The following is an 18,398-nucleotide window of genomic DNA, read 5'->3' on the forward strand; positions in this document are numbered from 1 at the left end:
TTCTAAAGCAACCATTTTAATTAAATTTTTTCCCTTAAAATTTATTACAGATGTTACTTTTTTGTTTAATCTATTTGCCAATTTACTGATTCTACAAATGCAGTTTGTTTTGAAATGATAACTTTAAAAAAATGTTTATTTGAAATTTCTAATCGATTTTTATCTGCATCCAAATCAAAGGCTTCAAATTCAAAGCCTTATTTGTTTTATGTAATTGTTTTAACTGAAAGAAAAAGTATCTTGACCTATTTGATTCAGATGTGCAATATCCACATAATCTGTGTGATGGGGCAGAACAGCTGTCCAGATGGGTCAGACTTTACTTGGTAACATATGGCTGTTAGATAACCCAGCGCAGAACTGGCCTCGATCTTGTTTCTGGAATTTGCCATGTAGTGAGTGCTCTGTCGTCAGTCTCCCCTCTCTGTCAGTACGTGCTGCCCGTGTGTCACGCTCGGAATCCAGACTGCCAGCCCGCCTGCAGCTCCGCCCTGGCTCTTTAAATAGACCTACCCATCTGGGGCTGTTATTCTGGAGCCAAACAGTGCGCAGGGGTGTTGTTTTATTTTAGGGTGTGGAAAAAAACCCACATTGTTTACTCCGGAGATGGAGTTGGACCGGCGGCTGTTGCTGTCCCACTGTGCGGTTCACGCCCTCTCGTTCGCGGCGGGACTGCTCGTGGTCGTCCCCATGGCTCTGAACGGCTCCGCTTTCAAAGGCCGCTGCGCCCTCTTCTCCACCGGCTACTGGAGGACCGAGGACCAGCCCGCGCTGCCGGCGGAGCAGCCCCGAGAGTTCAGTCACCTGGTGGTGCAGCAGTGGGGGCCGCTCGCAGCGTGTCAGTTCGTCACGTTCGTGGGCATTTTCACGGTGCTGTACGGAGCTGCGCAGGGGTGGAGATGCCTCTTCTATCTGCACGGGGGGCATGACGAGTGAGTCTCCGGACGAACTTAGCGCACACACCTCCAGTGATGATTTGGCATCACTACCAGGAGAAATCAGCATTATCAGATACATATTTATATCATTATAAAAATTAAAAATGCATTAACCATTTGCTCCAAAATTATAGACAGAAAAAAACCCACAAGAATATTTATTTCAGGAATAAAAATGTATTTATTAACACATTTTTTGGGTACAATATTACATGAACTTCAGTAATTGCTCCCAGCTGTTTTTCCTATCAAAAGGTGTTATCTGAATCTGTATTTGTCTGTTGCATTATTCCCTGTTATTCCTCATTATTCCTTATGTTTCTATGTTGTTTTTGCCACCCAGCACCCTGTTCTCGTCCTTTCTCACGGTCCTCCTGAGTGTGTGTGTGCTCTTCCTCTCTGGAGGGGCCAGTGTCATCCTGTCTCTGGGATTCAGCACCTGGTGTGACACGGTTACGGACACCCACAGACGGCCGTACAGGTACAGTTCTATTAAATCTCTAAGAATTCTGGTTGTATTTAAAAGGATGTGTCTGGGTCGCTTTACATCCCTCTGTGCTTGTCTTGTTTTCAGTTGTGCGGAGTCCCAGTCGGTGCCGCTGTACCTGGACGTAAACACTTTGTCATTCTACACAGAACTCAGTTTGGCTCAGGTAGGACTTCTGACCAGTCGGATCCTGCAGTACAAATCAGACTTTTCCAGACTTTTAAAAAGCTGAAACATAACATTAGAATAGTTTAATTAAATACAATGTATTTTCTGTGCCAGTCAGAAGATGCCATAGATTATTCAAAAACTCAAATTGGCTATTTGCATTTTAAAGTTTAGGTCATTAGTAGTTTTTGTCATCTCAGCGAAAGCACAGATTTAGGAATAATATCGTTAGTTTTATGGCAAACTTCAAAAATCAGATGTGACATTAAGTGGACAGGATATAGAAATCTTCACAATTACCAGACGACCTATTAGCTTTCAAGACAAAGGTTATAATTCTTACACAAGCAAGTTTAATAAGTTAGGCGATTGTGTGCATTTGACATTTTCTTATTTTAGAATTATTTATATGAATAAGGACCTTTCTGTTCATTTTAGGGAAAACAAGAATATCCCCATTCATAGGAATATAGGTGCTTTACAGCGTCAGTCATTACAATGTTATTCAAGATGGTAAACATGCTTGATTAATCAGTTGAAAAAATATAAGAATAATTCTGTTTCTTAAAAAAGTTCAGATGCATACAGATATTTCTGAATGCCTTTCTAAAATTTCCCGTTTTCATACTTTTTTGTTTGTTTATTCAAATATTTATTTATGTTCTTTCCTCTCTGCCTCTGTGTTGGAGTCTTGTCACACCTCTCTCATCTCCATGACAACCAGCATGCACAGCAGTACAATAAAAGTGCACTTAAGCCGCTGACAGGCTCAGATTAAAGAAAAGATCAATACTGATGCCTCTCCGGGGGAAACATCTCTCTTGTAATGAGAGGTGCAGCAGAAAGCTGAGTGACTCCATGCAAAAAGCTGGAAAGATAACAACCAGAACAATAACTTTAGCAGGAGCATTCCCTTTGTTTTGTACAGAATTTTTTGAAATACCTTTATCTTTTTTAGTTAGGCAAAATGTATTCCTTTACTTTTTCCTCTTGTTTTACTTACTGGAAACCACATTTCCTGTTCTAACTGTTGCAGTTCTAATTACTGCAGTATTCATTGTACATTTAAATATAATTTAAGAGTTGCTTTGTCTTTGTTTTTTGTCACATAAAAGCTCATCTGGAGGAAATGGCACCTTCTCAGGGACACTTGTTATTTAAGTAGATAAAATCAGATGAGTTTTCTTTTAACTCACTCAACACTTGCTTGTAACATAAAAGCATAATGTCTTAGATGCCTTTATATCAAGACACTCTAGATATATTTCTGATTTGGTGGTTTGCTTCCATCAAGATCAAAATCTCTAAACTTGTGGTTTTATTTTGAAAAATAATTATTAATCAAAAAGCAAAAAAATGTTTTTAAGTTCTTTGATATAATAAGACAATTTTGTCATACAAGATGTGAGTCCATTCATTATTAAAAGTCAAAACAGTAGTTATTCAATAAATGATCTTAATCTACATAATCAAAGCACATCCTTTTTTCTGGGTTTTACCATAGACTTGCTGCTGATGGTTGCTTTTGTGTCCTCAGGTGTCTCTATGGTGTGTGACAGCTCTATGGTTGGCCCAGTCCATCCTGGCCTTCCTACGTCTCTACCACTCTCATAGCCGGCACCTGAGCGGCCCTTGGCTGCACAGAGACAAGGAAATGCTGCTGGGACACAGTCTGACTGACAGCACCTCCCCCTTACCGTCTCTACCTTCATCCACCCCCACTTTGTGCGTGTGAGCAAAGGTGACCGAGGTGGTGGCACCAAAACTCCCCTTCCTCAGCCCTCCAATTTACATTAAAAAGCATTAGTTTATCAAACCAATATGGGTATTTACAGAAAGCATAACAACTACTTACATGAAAACCAAGAAGACGTTGGAGGGAATGTGGTCAAAACTAAACACTCTATCATAGAGCATAGATTCATTCAGGGTGTGAATATTTTTTTAAATCAAGAATTGGTGTTGTCCTCAAATGTTCAGTATTAGGCAGGTTGGACTCTTCATTTAGTTACTACAACAAAACAAATCAAACAAGTCCCCAAAGGTCATGAGAAACCTTCAACATGCAGTTTTTTATTGCATGCCCTATTTAAAACTGCATGTTATGACAGTATTAGGGCCACCATTAAAGAATAAATAAATAAACTATATATATATTTATAAATTGTAATATTTTAAAATATCTTTAATAAATGACTGAAGGACTTAATATAAAGCTTAGGTGCTGCAAAGTAATGATTCAACACAAGCAAAGTAAAAAAAAAAGAATATTAGAATTAGTGTCTGAAAGAAAACTTCCATGTTAGGTAAGGCAGAGCTGCACTCACCTCTATCTTGGCCAAAAAGGGACTAAACTCAGAATTTTAAGAAAGCCACCGATTTAAAAAAAAAACTTCAGCCACAGTGTTGCATGGTTGTTTACATTTCTCCCAGAATGCATCATTTTGCACAGTTGTGTACTCATTGTGGAGAAAATCAGCTTTTTGTTCTGTCATAATAACCACTGACGTGCTTTTATGGTAAAGCAGATGATGAGAGTGACTGTGAAACTGTGTGTAGGCTCGCTGTGTGAGCAGACTTGAAAGTTCTGTTAGTTATAGGAAAAAACCCAGATGACCTCTGCTCTTGTGATGATTTTCATAATGATGCTGTTTGTGCAGATGCAGCTGCTCTGAGGGCAGCAATGAAGCAAACACTTGGATTGAATTGATCCGTTGTGGCTTTTGTACTGAGAGGTTTGTGGGAAAAACCAATCAGGCCATGTAAGAGGAACTATGTTTTTAACTTTGCTGAGTTTTTATTTTTTGAACTGTGACTCAAAGTTGTAAAAAGAAGAATTTCCCGATGGCAACGACCAGAGCAGCTGTAATGACACACAGACAGTGGAACTGAAAATCTGAAGTGAAGAGAAAACTGTTGGTTTGTTGCATCTCACAAAATATATTTGTACTTTTACTCACTGTGGTATTGCTCTGTTATTTTTATCCATATGCATTTTTTATGCATCTGTGCTGTTTTAAAATAAACATTTCCACAAGTAAGTAAGAGTTTATTTCATACTTTCTGATGGACACTATAATTAGTAAAACAAGATTTAATATTTAAATAAATCTCTTTTCTTGTCTTAAAACTTGTGATGTTGGTGACAAATTTGTTTTATTTCTTTTTTTACTTGATGCAGCTTCAATTTTTACACAAAACGTAGACTACTTTGTTTTGTTTAAAATCAATTCAGTTTTATATTCTGATACCTGTTTTTTTTGTTGTTTTTTTTAAAATCATTGTTAGTTAATTTTTTTTAAATGTTACGTTTATTACTGAAGCAAAGGTTAACCCTGATCATCTAGAATTTTATAACTTTTTAAACTGTTATTTAAGTTGATGAAATAAAAATACTTAATGCTTTAATTTTATTAGTTAATAGAAATTAACACCAGTGTTAATTAAGGTTTTTAAACTATTCATGGATTTTTGGTATTACAGTAACGCTCTCTTTCAGAGCAAAGACTTGGATTTAAACTGAACTTTAGTAAAGCTATGCTGATGTTAAAAATCTAAGATTCTTATAGTTACTTATACTATTTTTAGGTTTGAATTATTTGTCAATCAACTAAATACACATTTGCCTTGATCAGGGAATGGGGGGGCAGAGCAGGAGAGCACGATTGACTGTGAATAGATGTATACAGTAAATTTCAATATTTATAGTAAATAAATAAAACAGTCAATGGAAAGCACATCGACTGAGTCCTCCCAGGTGCCAGTGGTTTAACCCTTGTGCTATCTTAGATGACCCCACCCTTGCATTAAACGTGTTATTCCTGGCATGACAAAGGTGGATAAAGGTGAAAAGATTTCATGTAATCCATGGACACCAGTGCAGATCACAAATCATTGAAGAAAAAAGGTTTAACGCACTGTCTAGTGGGTCTAAATGACCCAACTCCCAATGTTAAAATGCCTAGGATAGCACAAGGGTTAAAAAAAAATCTCCCTGGAGAGCTCCGTACAGATGTAACCCTTGTGCTATCCTAGGCACTTTAACATTGGGAGTTGGGTCATCTAGACCCACTAGACAGTGCTCTGGACCTTTTTTCTTCAATGATTTGTGATCTTCACTGGTGTCCATGGATTACATGAAATCTTTCCACCTTTATCCACCTTTGTCATGGTAGGGAGAACACGTCGATGTAAGGGTGGGGGTCATCTAAGATAGCACAAGGGCCAGTGGTTACCAGGTGTAGTGGTTTTTTCTGATCACTAGGTGGCAGTAAACAATTTTGTTATTGTTTAGCCAATGACAACAGAAGAAGAACTGAAAAACCAATCAAAATCAAGACTTGGTAATGGACCCTTGTTTTAAGTCGAGAGGGTCATTTTCTTCCACAGTTTTGAGATTTAGTTTTTTATTTTAAACTGCGTTTGCTTATTTCAAATCATTTTTCGCTGCAGCGATGAAACTGGCAGATATTAAAAAGCTAAAAGTGACCGAGTTGCGGTCCAGACTTGTAGAACTCGGCTTGGATAGCAAAGGTTTGAAGGCAGAGCTCGTGGACAGACTTTGGTCTGCAACAACAACAAGCGAGTCACAGCAGGACGGAGCCCCGGCAGAAGAGGCGAAGCAGCGGAACTTGACGACATCCTCGCCGTCATCAGACGTCGAAGATCTGACCTCTTCACCGCCTGCGGAAGCTGATGTTACTGCGCCACTTAAAGCAGACCGTGTCCGGGAGTTCACAGACTGTGCTACACAGACGGAACCCGACTCAGATCCACCATCGGCACTACCCACCTGTGGTTCTGAGGGGGAGACTGTCTGCCAAGCTGAGGGTCCACAACATGCAGAGGATCCAGGAGAGCACGAAGATCTGGGCAGGGGAAGAGCTTTCTATGAGTTTAAAGAGGAGATTCGATACAAAAGGTGAGTTGTCGTTTCAGAAGTCCAGACTTCTGAAACCCTAATAATTCCCATAATTCCATACGAAAAACCTGAATTAGAATATCGATTTAAAGTTGGATTGATTTCAAGTATTTGTTTAATTTTGCATATATTGAGTTTCATAAAACCCATGAAAACAGGATTTCTGAAAGTGAGGAAACCCTGGAGAAATCCTCATTCACTTCTCTGTTTTTGCAAAAACATCAAGACAGAGATTTTGATCACATCAAATAAAATAAAGTATTTTCAAAACAAAATGTCCATCTTCAATCCTTCCATAGTATTTGCAGGGTCCAGGTCCTGCTTGAGGATGAAATCTGCATCTTCATCCAGAGCTTCAGCAGAAGGAATCATGAAGTCCTCTAGAACATTCTGCTAAACTGTTGCAGGGATTTAGGATAAAAAAAAGCAGAGTTTACCAACACCAGTGCTGGACATTGCCGCCCAAATCTTGACTGAGGGTGGAGATTTCCCTCTGGGCCTCCAGCAAGTTTGGGTTCTGCTCTTCACCAGTCTTCCTCCAAACCCTTGGACCTTGATTCCCAAATGAAAGACTTTCCTTTCATCAGAAAACAGGAGCTTGTACCTCTGGCTAACAGTCTAGTCCTTCTTCTCCTTGGCCCAGTTGAGGTGTTTCCTCCATTGGCTCAGGCTCAGAAGTGGTTTGATCCTAGGAACCGTTCAGTTGTAGTCCATCTCCCGAATCCACCTCATTCCACTCTTTCTGGATGTCTGCAGGTTCTTGAATCTTGTCCTTTTGATTATCTGTTGAAGCTGGTGCATCATTATTCAAACATCTGATAAAGCAGCTACTTCACCTACATTTTTAAACAGGTTTTATGATAAGATGTGGAAACTATCTGGAACTAAAATAGTTGATTATACTGTTTCACATTTGTCTAGTGAGCTGCAGCAGTTTCAAGTAAAATAGTTAGAAAAGCATTTTGAGATGACTGAATTTACTGAATTGGATTACTTCTCTGTTTTTATCATCTAGAGCCAAATCGCCACAGGCTGTACAGGAGAACGACGTTACTGAGCAACACATTCACGACACACTCAGGTTTGATCCATGTAAGTTTAACATGTTCAGGGACAAAACAGAAAAGACATTTGTGCAAATGTCATGTCCAAAGTGCAGAGATATTGTAAGTGTTCTTGTTATTTCCACAGATAATTGTCACCTCCATTTTGAAGTGGGTCCTGATGGGTGCAGCGGGCAGCCGCGCTTCTGGGATCGCTTCCCTTTGCTGTGGTCAGGCTGCAGGCTGACCCACGGGGTGCAGCAGGGCATGGTGGGGTTTGAGGTCAGAGTGGAAAGGAAGTTGCTGATTTCACAGGCAGAAGATGGAGAGGTCAGAGAGCCGTATGGTTTGAGGGTCGGCTGGTCAGCGGCTGACAGCTCACTGCTGCTGGGTAATCAGACTTAGCGTTTGAAAGGATTTTTTATTCAGTGAGAAGATCATTTGGTTGAACAAAATGTTTCTTTCAGGTGAAAATGAGCTCTCTTTTGCTTATGATGGGAGAGGAAAAAAAGTCCAGAGTGGAAAAGAAGAGATGTTTGGAGAGCCTCTCACTGATGGGGACATCATAGGCTGTTATGCTGTGAGCTGCATTTTTTTTTGCTTGATATTCCTAAAAAGACAAAGTTTGTTTTAAATTGAGTGAATTTCCATCTCATGCTTTCCAATGACAGTCTTTCTCTGCAGACCACGTGGAGCTCTCTTTTCATAAGAACGGCCGTTTGATGGGTGTGGCCTTTTCCTTCAGCGTCTCCAGGCTGCGTGGTCGCGCTCTGTTCCCTCACGTTCTTTGTAGGAGCTGCTCTGTTCGACTGTTTTCCGACCCTGCCGCTCCTGAGTGGTATCCCGGTCCTCCTGGCTTTACATCGCTGACAGCTCTTCCTACCAGGCAGAGGATTCGCTCCTCATCAGCTCCTCCTTCCAAAACCCAGTGTGAGGTGAGGAAGAATTTGTGTAGTTGGTAGAAACAGGAGCATTTTGGACTAAACTGTCATAATTTTACAAAAAATCCATGAAAACGATTCTTAAAATAAATCCAAAATTTCACTTTTTTTTAATCAAACTAATCCGAATCGTTACCTAGTTCCTATTTTTTACACCATTTACTCTCTGCGCCTTTAGGTGGTGATGATGGTGGGCCTTCCTGGTTCCGGAAAGAGCTTCTGGGCCCAAACCCACATGAAGGAACACCCAGACAAACACTACAAACTGCTGGGAACACAGGAGCTGCTCACTTGTATGATTGTCAGTACAACTCTGTCTACATTGGTGTTTACATTCACTGATTCATCTGTGACTGTGAGGTGTTTGTGTGTCTGTTTGTGTAGAGCGGCGGTCAGAAGGACAACAGGCTCCAACAGGCTTGTCAGTGTTTGACTGAGTTGATCAAGATCGCTGCTCAAACTCCAGGAAACTACATACTGGACCAGGTAGAGTATTTCTGTATGACGTCTCAAGTTTATCCGTCAGCTTTTAAAACTCACCTGCACATATGAGTTTCAAACTTCTTTAAGTATTAAATGCCTTCGAAACCGAAAAATCACCGATCCCAATCAGTTATAATTGTTGAAATTGCTCAGAAGCAGGAAGTTAGTTTCTCAAGACTCAACAAAACATTTGACCATTTCTCTCTTGTTTGCTTCCAGTGCAACATCCTTTTCTCTGCACTCCATTACAAGCTGCAGCTGTTTGCAGGCTTCAGGCGCCGCGTGGTGGTCGTCTTTCCTCCAGAAGACGAGTGGAGAAGACGACTGTTGGAACAACAGAGGAACGACAAAGATCACATCCCTGAGATCGCCCTGCTGAAACTACAAGGTTTCATCATGCTTGTGTATTAATATGGTTCATTTAGTGCATGATAACTGTTTAATAATCATTTAAAACCATCCCTTTCTTTCTGTATCTATCTGATGCAAGCATTGCCTTCATCATCTGTATGTTTCTTAACTTTTCAAAACTCGATTTCTGGGTTTGTCAATCTGGACTGGTTTTAAAATATTTAGACCAAACAGCAGCATGCTGGATACATCAGGGATGTATTCAGTTGCTACAAATGACATTTAGTTTTCTGCTGGAAGCTTGCAAAAGTGCATGATGAGCTTTAGCCTGGTCCCTGATGTTACGTTCACACCGGCATGTATGACGCATTCAAGAACGCGCTTTTAACATACGGTAACATACTGCTGCTACCCCATACTAGCACATGTACTCACAGTGGGAAGAGGCTTGGTGCAAAATGTCAAAGCTGTGATAATCTTGTTCTTTCACAGCTCTATTCCGATATATGAAAGACTCCATGTCTTTGGCTACGTTCACACTGCAGGCTGAAACGACCCAATTCCGATTTTTTTTGCCCCTATGCCACCTGTATCTGATCTTTTCATGACCGTCTGAACGACACAGATCCGATCTTTTCAAATGTGACCCAGGCCACTTGGGTATGTGGTCCTGAATCCGATATCCAATCTTTTGAAATGCGACCGCCGTCTGACCGGCCAGGCCACATGTATAAGATCCGTACGTCATTGATATGCTACAAACGTCATAATTCTGCCTTAAAGTAGGCGGGAACGAGAACATAAACATCAACCATGGCCGACGATGCTGGTGAGACCAGTCAGTGGAAGGGAAGCCAGGTCACCGATTTGATTCATATTTGGGGTGACAGCTCTATTCAGGCCAAACTCAAGGGCTCTTATCGAAACGAGGCGGTTTTTGAAAACATTTCCATTAAATGGGCGAGCGTGGTGTTGAACCTTTCCTGCGATGACTTTTTTTTCCCCTTTCCGACCGTGGACAGAAAAAGCGCGGGGGAGACCGGCTTCTCCAGGCCCGAAGGCGGATCCTCCTTCGGGGTTCACTTCCCCGTTCAGACCCTCAGATTCTTCAGAGCGGGTTAATAAAGAGTCAATAGCAGTTCTGCTGGGGGGAGCCTTTTTTTTTTATTATGGTTCTCCTTCCTCCCTAACACACAACATGAATGCACGCCCCCACTGACCCTCTCCCTGCCCCTCAGAGGAGAGAGCGCGTGCAGCGCACTACTGCATCTTACACACGCGCGCGCGGCCCCAACACACACACATCCCCATTCCGGGTGGCAGTGGCTCAGGTGGTTGAGCAGGTCGTCCAAAGATCGAGGGGTCGGCGGTTCGATCCCCGCTCCCCCCAGCCAACTGTCGTTGTGTCCTTGGGCAAGACACTTCACCCTCCTTGCCTCCAGTGTGGCTCCACTGGTGTGTGAATGTGCATGAATGTCCCGGTGATGGTCAGAGGGGCCGTAGGCGCGAACTGGCAGCCACACCTCTGTCAGTCTGCCCCAGGGCAGCTGTGGCTACAACCGTAGCTTACCGTCACCCAGTATGAAGGAAGAGTGACTGAATAATTGACACACTATAAGCGCTTTGAGCGTCTGGAAAAGCGCAGATAAATCTAATCCATTATTATTATTATTATTATTATTATTATTATTATTCCACAACAGTGGTTACAGACGATCCTGGCTCCAATGCCTTCTTAAAATGAGAAGATTGTAATTGTGCTCCTCTGTTGACAACACTGTTGTTGACATCCATTGTTAATGTTAGCTACTTCCGCAAACAACAAGTGGCGTCGTTCCCCTTTGATTACTCTTCTGCGCATGCGGGTCACTTCTGGGTCATTTCACGGTCACACAGGAGATCACAAAAGTTCGCATTTAATTGGAAATGTGAACAGCCTTGCAAAAAAATCGGATTTAAAAAAAAAAATCGGAATTGAGCATTAGGCCCTGCAGTGTGAACATAGCCATGAAATTCCAGTTGGACACGAACCAGAACTATTAATTTCTCTTCGATGAGGAATTTTCAGACAGTTGGCACTTCTGTGAAATAAAAGACGCCATCCATACGACACCACCAAATCTGAGTCCCTGATTGGTCAAAGTTCAACCTGGTTTAACCTGGAACGCACGTTCAATGGCCACACGTTTTGTACATGGAGCCAGAAAACAGACTTAAGAACTTGCGTAGCAACATGTGAACAGGAGAGTTTTGAAGGCGTTTACATAGACTTTTCATTGGAAGTGGCCACTTCCTGCTGCAGTGTGGTTTTCAACCATAGCTCATGATTAGAACAAATCTGGTATGTCAGCTGAAATTGGAAAAGAAAAAATAATGGAAGAAAAGTGATGGGAAGATCCACATCCCACTCTAAGTGGCTGGGAAAAGATGTGTTCTGAGATTTTAATAAAAAAGAGTTTTACATAAATGATAACTTTCTGCTTAGAAAAAAGCCCTTAAGCACCCTGTATAATTTCTGAAGAACTTGTTTTTTTTGCATTGGCTGTTGCCAGTGTTAAATATGACTTGAAAAAGGAATGGAAGAAAAATAATATATTTCCTAATAACAGCAAAAACACAGTTCAAATCAATGTAAATAAAATTCTAATTCTTTGTGCACGTTCCAGTTGTGGTTGGCCATGTTTACGGCGTTAGTTAACATGCCCCTGCGTCCCGGGTTTCCCCTCTTCTCTGCAGTGAGCTGCAGTCTTCCAGAGACTCATAGTGACCTGCTGGAGGAGCTGCAGTATGTTGAGCTGCCTCAGGATCAAGCACAAACCCTCCTAAAGAAGTACAAAGATGAGGCTCGCAGGCTGCTGCCCCCTACAATCCCCAAACAGCCAAAGAAAAGGCCCAGACTGAACAAGACGAGACCCCATCCTTACGGCCCTCCACCATCACATGTGATTCAGTGGCCTGGGCTTCCTGGTCAGTATCAAACACACTAATTTGTTAAATGTGAAGGGTGCTTGTTCATAGATTTTGTTGGTTTTTAGGATGGAACAATCCACTGCTCAACATGCAAACATGGAGTCAGCAGCTGCCAAGATATGTGAGTGATTATTTCCATGTCCTTTTTTTAAAAACGTCACTCTTTTTCTGTATATGCGTGTCATGCTTTCATTTAATCAAACATTTAATTCATTTTTCGCTGTAGCAATGAAATGATTGCAAAGGAAAAAACATCCCAAATGCTTTGTGTTTCTAATTATTATTATTGTCTATTATTGTCAGGTTACAGTTTTGGACTCAAGTTTTGCAGAGGATTAAAGAACACCTGTTCCAAAATTGCCGTTACATATAATAAAATCCAAAACACACGGAATAACCCAACTGAATTAGCTTAAATAATTGAACAACTGCAATCTGTCTTCATTTTTTGTTTTAATCATTGAGAGATTTTAAAAATATGAATAAAGGTTTTCTCATGTAAAAGCTAAAAACTATAGTGCAAGTTGTCCAAAAGTTTCCCTCTTACAGATTCGACAATGTAGAATTGTCAGTATAATGCAAGACTCAAACTTTTGTATGGAATGGATTTAAAATTTCTCTTTGTTTTTGTGTTGGTTGGGACCTGATTTAAAATGACCCTTTTAAATGTAATAAAAATCCTGTCAGGAAAGAATCCTTTAAAACTAAATATGTTTCAAGATGTACTATTGTAAACCAAATTGTGATGTCCACAAATATGAACAACCAGGTTTTAAAGAGATCAGTCAAAGAGGAGACTTGAAACATTTTAAAATAACAGTTTTTATGATGAAATGTTTGGGAAACTATAATTGATCTGGTTTTAGATTCCAAAGCCACATTTTAGGGGTTTTTGTTGGACATGCTTCCAACCAGGCTGCTAAACAAATCTATAATCACTACTCTCTAGCCCCCAAAACACTATCTACTGCCCTGGATTGTAATGCAACTTGGACACATGCTCACTACTTTATTTTTTTAATACCTCACCTGGCTTGCTTTCACCATTTTTTGCAGACTTCTGCAAATTTTCCATGGCTCAAGACATTGGAATTGTAGATTTGGACATCCCTACACAATGGTAAATACCTTATACTGTATAGTGCACTGACTGGGGAATAGTGAGTGAATTTTGACACAAGCAGAAGCGAATTGTAGGCAGCCATCCTCATTGTCTACATTTGGTAATGACAATTACAGTCTTCCCTCGCTATATCGCGGTTCACCTTTCTGGGGTTTCAAATTTTTTACAGTGCGAGTTTGCATGTTTTCTGGGTTTTTTTAGCGCAGTGTTCTGTGTCCTGATTGGCTATTGACTTGTCAATCAATCTCATCTGTGCCCATCTCCTGTACAGAATACGTTCAGTTTGTCACATTTACACAAATCTTTGTTTTGGTTCCATAATAATGGATTTATTTTTCTATGAAAGTTTTAACTTTGAGAGTTTAAACAAGAGAGAAAAGAGTAAAAATGTTCACGTAATGAGAAAACTGTATTAAGTGTGTAGTGAGAGGTCTTGCAGCGTTAAAACATTTATAATCCTACTTTGCTGATGACACTTGTTGTGGGTTATTTATGGAATGTAAGCCCTGTGATAAACAAGGAAACAGTGTACTCATAATTTCAGTGCTGTCCTCTTTTACGTTTCAGGGGAACACGCCTCACCAGGACCAGAGCTTCTCCTTCAACAAAGACTCAAAGTGCAGCTGACATGAACCTTCCTGGTGACAAACTCTCTCTCTGCCACAACAACCATGGATTATTATTTACCAGCAAGGTTGGCTGTATTTACTGGGTTAAGGCAACTATCAGTCGATTGGTTTGGGGTTTAAATCCCAGCCTCAACAGTTGATTATGGCTAAAACACCAAACATTATTGCCCTCTAGCGATTTGATCCACATCATAATGTGTGGCTGACGATCCGATTCATTCTTTCAGTTCATTTTTAACAATTCACTGACCTAAAATGGATCCAGGATATCTTCAGTCAAAACCTAAACCAGTGAGACTCGGGGATAATACCTGGTTTGCTCAATTCAAATTGTTTCCACACATTGGACTGGAATGATGGACTGATCATCGTTTGCTGCATCACATGTGTGTTGTTCACTGTGATGGTAAGTTTTATGTTATAGTAAAATAAACTTACCATACTTGAATTCTAATAGTATTTTCCACTTTCAATTCCTTTTGATTTATTTTATTTTACAACTATTTTATAATTGTAAAGGTCGATTCAATTAATAACTTGCCTCAGGCAGATCAACCTAGTTCTAGTTGGATCTTAAAGTAAAAATAAATCTACCATGTGTCAATCCAAATGGTATTTTCCAACATCAATTCATTTATTGATTTCTCATTTTGAAACGATTTTTTACCGGTTTGAGTCGATTGGATTCTGCCTCAGACAGATCGATCTGGTCTGATCGTAGGATTGATTAATAGTTACTCCCCTGTTGCCCTCAGTAGTAAATAACTTGTAGGTTGCATTGGATTAAAATATCTTTTAAATGAAAAAAGTAATAAATGCATTCATATTGTATAAATGCTTTACTTTTTTATGTAAAAACAAAAAGAAATCAGATTTTTATTCAAAAAAGTTTAATAAAATCAACTCCTGGTTTTGTACAGTTTCCAGATTTTGACTAACATTGAGTATTTGCTGTTTTAACTCACATGTGTTACAGTGTGACGCTTAGTGGGAATAAAATCAGCTCACATCATCACGTGTGTGCTTGTTGTGTCGTGTTGTGTGTTCTTCTGGGGTTGACCGTCTGGTAAAGCAGCACAGCTCCTTTTGCTGAAGGGCACAGCTCGGACCACAGGGGGCTGCTGCTGCTCAGCTGCAACGCCTCCTGCAACACATTTCACATGCAGCTCTTTCACACACCCACAACCATCTGTATGCAACACGTTAGCGTTCTGTGCAGATGGGAAAAAACAATGTTGACCTCACTGTACTGACCGCTCTGCTGAGGAAGACTACATCTGTGGACTCGTTGGCCTCTGCTCCTCCTTTCCAGTACAACTCTTGGACTTCTTTAGAAGTTAGTGAGCAGCTGAGGACACAAAGGTAGAAGTGACCCATCATCAAAGTTTTTATATTATATATCAAGTCTGCTGGTATTTTTTAGTAACTTTATTGGCAGTTTTTGATGTCACTGGTGATATCAAATCAGTAAAAATATAACTTTATCCTGAAAATAAAAATGAAAATATTCAGGTTGTCACTAATTCTATAATGGCTAGAGACTAAAAAGACAGAGTACCTTACAGGTGATGTAGGTTCTGAATAAATCACATTTAAGGTTTGTTTGGCGATTCAATTGGAGGGAATGTCTACCTCACGAAGAATTCTGCACTCGGCCGGCCGGCGCTGGTGTGATTCAGAGCAACGCCTAACAGGACAGGCGCTCCGAGGACACTTACTGGAACGTTCACCTGGAAAAAGGACACATGTCTTACCAGTAATTAATAAAGTACGCTATCCTCACATTTCAGTAGATTGTTCATAAAGATCAAATAGGTGCATGGGATCTTTAACAAAGAAAATTTATGGAGAACACTTTTCTCACAATTTTTCACAAAATCAAACACAATTTTGAAATATTTAAATCTATGTTTTTAAATACCTGAAAAGAGTTATTTTTATCTATTTTTTCATTTTTGCTACTGTTATGTTCACATAAAATATTTAAAACTTTATAATAAATGTTACTATTTAATAATAAAGGTGCAGGTATCTGTCGTTATTCCCACTCTTTCAAATTTTTGCTTAAACAGATTCTCAGAATTTCTTTGTACTAAGGTTAAGTTTTATGTTAATTTATTTCATTACCAGAAGTACAAAATGAAATGAGGAAAACATGGTTTTTTTGAAGTTCTGCTTTTGTAAAGACTTTACAAAAAAATCCCCAATGATTTCCTGTCTTAAAAAAAAGACGTAGGACTGGTGGCCCTGTTAGCAATTCTGTCACTATGCAAAAGATGAACCTACCTGTAACAAACAATGAGACAAAGTTTATGAATACTGACTATAATATTGATGACAAGCTCAACACCATATCGGTATGAGGCAAACGTTTAATCTACAAATAAACTGGAAATTTTAAATTGTGGAATGATAAAACCCTCATGAATAAATCTTTGTGTGATTATGTTTGGTGCCTTTTTATTTTAGTTTCTATTGAATACAAAAACAGCTGAGTTTTGTTTTTAAACTCACCTCGTCTCTGATCTCAGCAGACACTGAGAAGAATAGCTCTGCGACAACGGCAGACGGCCGCCGCTGCATCATCTCCATGGTGATCTGCTCCTCGCTCACGGTCTCACCCAGACTTTCACACACAGCCTGCGGACAGCAGCAAAGCTTTGGTCGCACGGTGAGCATTTTATTGACATTTAACCTGGTTTCTGTCACCTTGGGCTCCGGGTGGCCTCCGGGAATGTCCAGCAGCCCGCCTGCCTCTGCTACCTTCTGACTCCTCCTGATGAACACCACCTGGTCATCGCTCGTGCACAAGATAGCCCCCACGCCCAAAGGCTGAGCCAACAACGCCAGAGGGTCTTTGTACTCTGTCTGTCCACGCTGACGAAGCTCTGCTGCCTGACACGACCAGTTTGTTCCCAGGTATTCTTTGTAAGATGTGAGTCCCAGTCTCAGGATGAGAAGCGGCTTGTCATAATATTCTACTGCATTTCCTTTACATTTTCCGTGTTCATCAGAGGGTGAAACTTGGGTGTTCTGCTGTGTGATTTCTTCATTTTCTGTCTTGGGAAGCCCATTTCTAAGGGCTGAATGGCCCCAAAGTGCATCCCCTTCTCCTGTTTGTGTCCCCTCAGCCTGCTGACAGTGTTCTGGGGGGGCATGGGAGGAATAAATGGAAGGTTGGTGTTTTGGAGAGGCAAAGCAAAAAGAATGTAACCGGAATTTTGCCCCATTAAAAAGCCATGGCTCCTTGGACAGCCGTTCAATCCAAACCTCACTTATGTGACGTTCAAGAGCAGAGTCTGACTTCCTGTTGTATCTGTGTGAAATAAAGTTACACATTTGGAAATGACCATCACTCTCATTTATTCTGCAAAAATACGATAATGTAGGAGCTAACAGAGATCTACCAGCTGGGTAGCCCAGTGGGACAGTACCCACTCTAACACTGCAACTAACACTGCAAGATTGTGGGTTTGACTCCAAATGGGTCAAACAAAGTAGTCTAAAAATGCTTCCTTTCTTGACACTCAACATCAAGCATGGACTGAATTGCAGCATCAAACTACCTTTCAGAGAGCTCCACTCCTACTTGAGAGTCTTGCAGGCCTCTCCAGTGTGCACAGTGGAACAGCACAGACACCTCAGGATCCATTTCTGTCACAGATGATGGGGTTCCTCAAGCATCAGGACCTAGACATGGCCTCAGTGGGGTAAAGAGCAGCAAAAAAGTAAAAGTTACCCAACAGGTTTCCCTCTCACATCTTCATTTTTTTCTTCTCAACAAAACAAATCTCTATCTTAAGCTATTGTAAACGTTTACATTCCCAGTTTTTTCAAAGGTTTAAGAAATATTTTATTCCATTTTTACTGGAACAATTATCTCCAAAAACAAGAGTGGAAAGGAAATAATGTGGGTCTGTGTTGAACGATTTGGTGTATCCTGGGTTTGTGCCTGGGGTAGCTTTTAATTTTTAGGAACATGAACGTCAACAGAAAGCACATTGAATGATTTTGTCGAAACCTGACAGCTTCAGATCATCCAGCTAGAAAGCAAGAATTGGTGATCATTCTTATTATTTTAAACTTTTTCAGACTAAAGCGGTCTGGATGTCAACCGTTCGGACAAAAAAAAATCTTAAACTTGTCTTACCTTCTCAAGTAGAAAGTGCCCAATAAAAACAAACCAACAGGACGGCTCAGCCACTTCCTCTTTTTGTCACTAATCCAGTTTGTACTCGTTATCGCCATCTAGTGACAAGATTGAAAAGCACAATATCTTGGAGCACAGTTTTAGAATTTATAGCTTATATATGTATATTTTATAATGTTAAACCTATTATAATT

The 18,398-nt window shown here is 40.3% G+C and overlaps 3 protein-coding genes across 5 annotated transcripts; 2 read left to right on the forward strand and 1 right to left on the reverse strand.

Moving 5' to 3' along the window:
* The first annotated feature begins 406 nt into the window (after positions 1 to 406).
* On the forward strand, positions 407 to 4,634 carry zgc:153018 (Transmembrane protein 179-like). Its single transcript, XM_004073145.5, has 4 exons — positions 407 to 932; positions 1,282 to 1,419; positions 1,513 to 1,591; positions 3,131 to 4,634. The coding sequence occupies exons 1-4, from the start codon at positions 607 to 609 to the stop codon at positions 3,326 to 3,328; spliced, it is 741 nt and encodes a 246-aa protein (XP_004073193.1). The 5' UTR covers positions 407 to 606; the 3' UTR covers positions 3,329 to 4,634.
* Positions 4,635 to 5,895: 1,261 nt separating this feature from the next.
* si:ch211-107m4.1 (heterogeneous nuclear ribonucleoprotein U-like protein 2) lies at positions 5,896 to 15,066 on the forward strand. Of its 2 annotated transcripts, XM_011480000.4 has the most exons (12): positions 5,896 to 6,514; positions 7,530 to 7,606; positions 7,706 to 7,948; positions 8,025 to 8,137; positions 8,229 to 8,492; positions 8,677 to 8,799; positions 8,883 to 8,984; positions 9,201 to 9,369; positions 12,069 to 12,299; positions 12,368 to 12,423; positions 13,359 to 13,422; positions 13,993 to 15,066. In XM_011480000.4, exons 1-11 carry the CDS (start codon positions 6,048 to 6,050, stop codon positions 13,398 to 13,400), a joined length of 1,887 nt encoding a protein of 628 aa, XP_011478302.1. In that variant the 5' UTR covers positions 5,896 to 6,047; the 3' UTR covers positions 13,401 to 13,422; positions 13,993 to 15,066. The 2 variants fall into 2 exon arrangements, with proteins under 2 accessions (XP_011478302.1, XP_078810190.1); XM_078954064.1 differs by lacking the exons at positions 13,359 to 13,422; positions 13,993 to 15,066 and adding an exon at positions 12,606 to 12,814.
* nudt22 (nudix (nucleoside diphosphate linked moiety X)-type motif 22) lies at positions 14,928 to 18,343 on the reverse strand. Of its 2 annotated transcripts, XM_078954065.1 has the most exons (8): positions 18,205 to 18,343; positions 17,621 to 17,755; positions 17,330 to 17,370; positions 16,764 to 17,200; positions 16,569 to 16,694; positions 15,687 to 15,784; positions 15,309 to 15,402; positions 14,928 to 15,198 (listed from the first exon to the last, which is right to left on the reverse strand). In XM_078954065.1, exons 2-8 carry the CDS (start codon positions 17,704 to 17,706, stop codon positions 15,067 to 15,069), a joined length of 1,014 nt encoding a protein of 337 aa, XP_078810191.1. In that variant the 5' UTR covers positions 17,707 to 17,755; positions 18,205 to 18,343; the 3' UTR covers positions 14,928 to 15,066. The 2 variants fall into 2 exon arrangements, with proteins under 2 accessions (XP_078810191.1, XP_004073194.1); XM_004073146.4 differs by having other exon boundaries at positions 16,764 to 17,370.
* Between the last annotated feature and the right edge of the window lie 55 nt (positions 18,344 to 18,398).

The sequence above is a fragment of the Oryzias latipes genome, chromosome 10, assembly GCF_053564925.1.
Source record: "Oryzias latipes strain Hd-rR chromosome 10, Olatipes_Hd-rR_3.1".
In the NCBI taxonomy this organism is placed as follows: Eukaryota; Metazoa; Chordata; class Actinopteri; order Beloniformes; family Adrianichthyidae; genus Oryzias; species Oryzias latipes.